Below are 3,435 nucleotides of genomic sequence, written 5' to 3' on the forward strand. Positions count from 1 at the left end.
CTTCGGTTGCAGTATCCGTTCACCAAGTTCGAGTAGCCTGTCGCGACTTTTCGCGGTATTTGGTAATATGCGTTGACGAAACATGTACACAGGATGTTTAAAAATATGTTTTGATGAAATAATCAACCAAAAGATCTGAAATATCATCATTCGCATAATGGCTACTAAAATCACTGCATACGTAAATGTCAAGATCGCCAGAAACTACTCTGGTGCAATTAGTCTAAAATTATTTAGGGCATTATTTTTTAAGAATTTCCTCGAGATTTCATGTAGTTTGATTGCATATTTGAATTGTGTCACCAAGTTGCATTGGTGTTGCCATAACAATGCAACGGGGCGACGCCCTCAGTGGTGGAGACTGCATGCAGTCATGAAAACGCACGCAATGCAGTAAAGCTGTTGGTTGAACAATTAATGCTGTCAAATATAAGAATACGGGGGGTAGCAAAACTAGTCGGCAAGACCGGAAGCTTACGGTAACGATCGTAGTAGTATTAAATTAAATAACTGACTGTATTATATTACCGGTGTCTTTACGGCTGAATGGTGCGTATAGGTGTCGAGCGACCCTGGTGTACCACTCACTGCCTGGCGAGTTACCCATTCCTCCATACGACCCCTTTCCGTGCATTCAACCTGGCAAGCCATCCATCTATAACAACTCTGAATCTGAAACCCGTTGTGTAAATGATTCTGTAAAACCCTGTGTTGCGTGTGAAGCAATGCATGGAATGGATTCTAGATGCAGTATTCATTTATAATATACAGACCATTTTCGCGGAAGTAGAAAAAATACTACTGCTTTGTCATGGCGGAAAATACAAACAAGTCAGTTTGTTGATAGTCGATAGTAGGGAATTTTGTTTTTGTTACGTCGATTGGTACACCCAGAAACGCAATATCACGCGTGCAAGTTTACGTTACACCCAGAAACGACATGCGCACGCATGCGAAGCGCCGTATCTTCGACTTCCGTGAAAGTGGTCTATACATACCTTGTTTAGTATAACAGTGCATCTGAAACATAGAATTTGTTATTACCGTCGTTGGTGGCAGCACATCACAAAGTGTACATCCGAACGAGCATACAATAACAATATACAAGGCAGATATGATACATATGCCAGACATATGAAATTCATAGCAAATCAATAACGGATCTATTGTATATTATATTGTGAACTCGTTGTCCTATTTCATGTTATTCAGAATTCGTAAGTACAATAAGTTTGTCTGTCTTTCTTTCAGATATCTGACTATTCAAAAATGGGAAGACGATATTCTACTAAATGCATGTTGGGTAACGTCCTGATTCTGTCGTCGTTTAGTTGTTTATTTCTAGGATGGTACTACTACATACTTACAATCAGTAATACCGAACACTGTGTGCGAAATGTTTTGCCAAGAAATACTGCCACTCCAAGACCCGACTGTGCACAGCTTATGACTGATGTAATTAAAAATAATGCTAGCTGTATTAACACAAACTTGGCACTGAAAAAGTGTCTAAATATTTCAAATACTGGTAGAGTACCATTACCAAACTTTTTCCTCAGTAAAAATATGAGTACAAACGATTATCGTACTGCAAACATTGGTTTTATCCATCTTCCAAAAGCTGGTGGCACATCCGTTGAAGCGATTCTTAAATACAAATATCACAAAGGACAGCGAAATTTCAGAGTTAGTCATTGCATAGACTTTTTAAATATTGGCCGAAATGAAAGCACACAATCGCAGAAAACGATATTTTGGTCAAAACGCACTTTCGGAATACATGATTATATGTATTCGGGGAGACCATTTGCCTATATAACCTGGTTTCGTGAGCCAATAAGTCGTCTTATCTCAACGTACTATTACTTGAAAGCTAATCGCTGTGGAGGGCTTGATCATGTGATGTGTTGGGAGTATGTGATTAATTCTAAATCAATGAGTCAGTACTTCAAAAATACTGAATATATGCATCATCCAGATATGGATAATTTAAATGTAAGACTCTTACAATTTGGTGATTTTCCTGATATTGACAGTACATTTGAAGATTGCTGTGGTGCTGCTGGACTGGCAGATGTCTTTGACATACCAGCCGTGGAAGAGAAACATTATTTGGTTGCCAAAAGAAATATTCAAACTAAAATGGCATTTGTTGGGATCACTGAAGACTTTAAAACTTCCCAAGATATGCTATCAAGCATATTTGGTTTACGCATGCAAAATGAAATTCACAGAAATGCAAATTCACATTCATCAAATGTAACTGATTATGAACTGAAACAACTAATAATGAGAAACTATTGGGACATCAAATTGTATGAAGATGCAAAATTAATTTACGAGCAGCAAAAGAAATATTTTACAAATATTCATTGAAAATCATCATATGTTCACAAAATATTAGTCTCATTTGCAGCAAGTGCGTTGTAACTAATAAATCAAGTCACAATATTATGTTAATTTTTAAAGGCAATTGACTCGATTACTTGACAAAACGTAATCAATATTTATGATCAATGTTTAATTAATCCGGCGACCAGAGTCTTTGCATATTTGCATATTTGTTAAAGGATTATATATTATTATATATAAGATTGGAGAAATCATATTTCTTCTGAATTCGTTCACACATGATGTGCGTGCGAAGTTTATTCTTTTCAAAAAACGATGAACTAAAACAATGAGCTAAAATATAGTCGTCTTTAATATTTCTTACTTCGTTTCTCCAAAATGTGAAATGTCCCCAAAAAACTCGACAATGAATCAAATTATATGGGGTGAGATTAGTAACAAAAGAAAATTTTTTTCAATATTTGCTCATGTTCATTTTACATTAATTTTTTTATTGATGTATCGCTCATTGAAATATTTGTCTTTTTTATTATTACAACATTATATTATCATTATTTGGTAATTATTATATTCTGTCATCATCATCATGATCATTATTATGTAATTATTTGACCACGTTTACACTGTTGTATTATAACATGACCTTGAGTGCGTGTGTGTGTCTAATCATGAATACACCATGTCTATATTGAAATATCCTTAGTATATAATTATTTGACATTCTTTATAATATTATTCATTATTTGAACGTTATTATATCATTCTTTGGTATTTTTAGGATTCTTTTTAACAATATTTATCAGTAATTGGATCAATGTTTGATTTGCCGTTTTGCTTTTGTTGATGTCATTCACTATTGTATTTACTTTTATTATTTGAAATATATCTCTATGGGAATGGGAATGTTAATAAATCGAACTTGTATTTTAATTTATTTGTAATTTATAAGGAGATGACAGTCTGCCTGACAACTGGAACTATGCATCTTGATAGGGGTCCTTAAGCAATAATGAAGTTGGTGATGAGCTGGCATAACTTTGGATAGATTGGTGTAGTCTCGGACCTTACATGTGAATAAGTTAT

The 3,435-nt window shown here is 34.6% G+C and overlaps 1 protein-coding gene across 1 annotated transcript; it reads left to right on the forward strand.

The window, feature by feature from the left end:
• The first annotated feature begins 1,566 nt into the window (after positions 1-1,566).
• LOC146736213 (uncharacterized) lies at positions 1,567-2,376 on the forward strand. The gene has a single exon (XM_085505212.1). The coding sequence runs from the start codon at positions 1,567-1,569 to the stop codon at positions 2,374-2,376; it is 810 nt and encodes a 269-aa protein (XP_085361338.1).
• The last annotated feature ends 1,059 nt before the right edge of the window (positions 2,377-3,435 follow it).

The sequence above is a fragment of the Saccoglossus kowalevskii genome, chromosome 11 (assembly GCF_978046115.1).
Source record: "Saccoglossus kowalevskii chromosome 11, keSacKowa6.1, whole genome shotgun sequence".
NCBI lineage: Eukaryota > Metazoa > Hemichordata > Enteropneusta > Harrimaniidae > Saccoglossus > Saccoglossus kowalevskii.

Coding starts and splice junctions, on each gene's coding strand:
- LOC146736213 (XM_085505212.1), top strand. CDS start 1,567: ATGAGTACAAACGATTATCGTACTGCAAACATTGGTTTTATCCATCTT.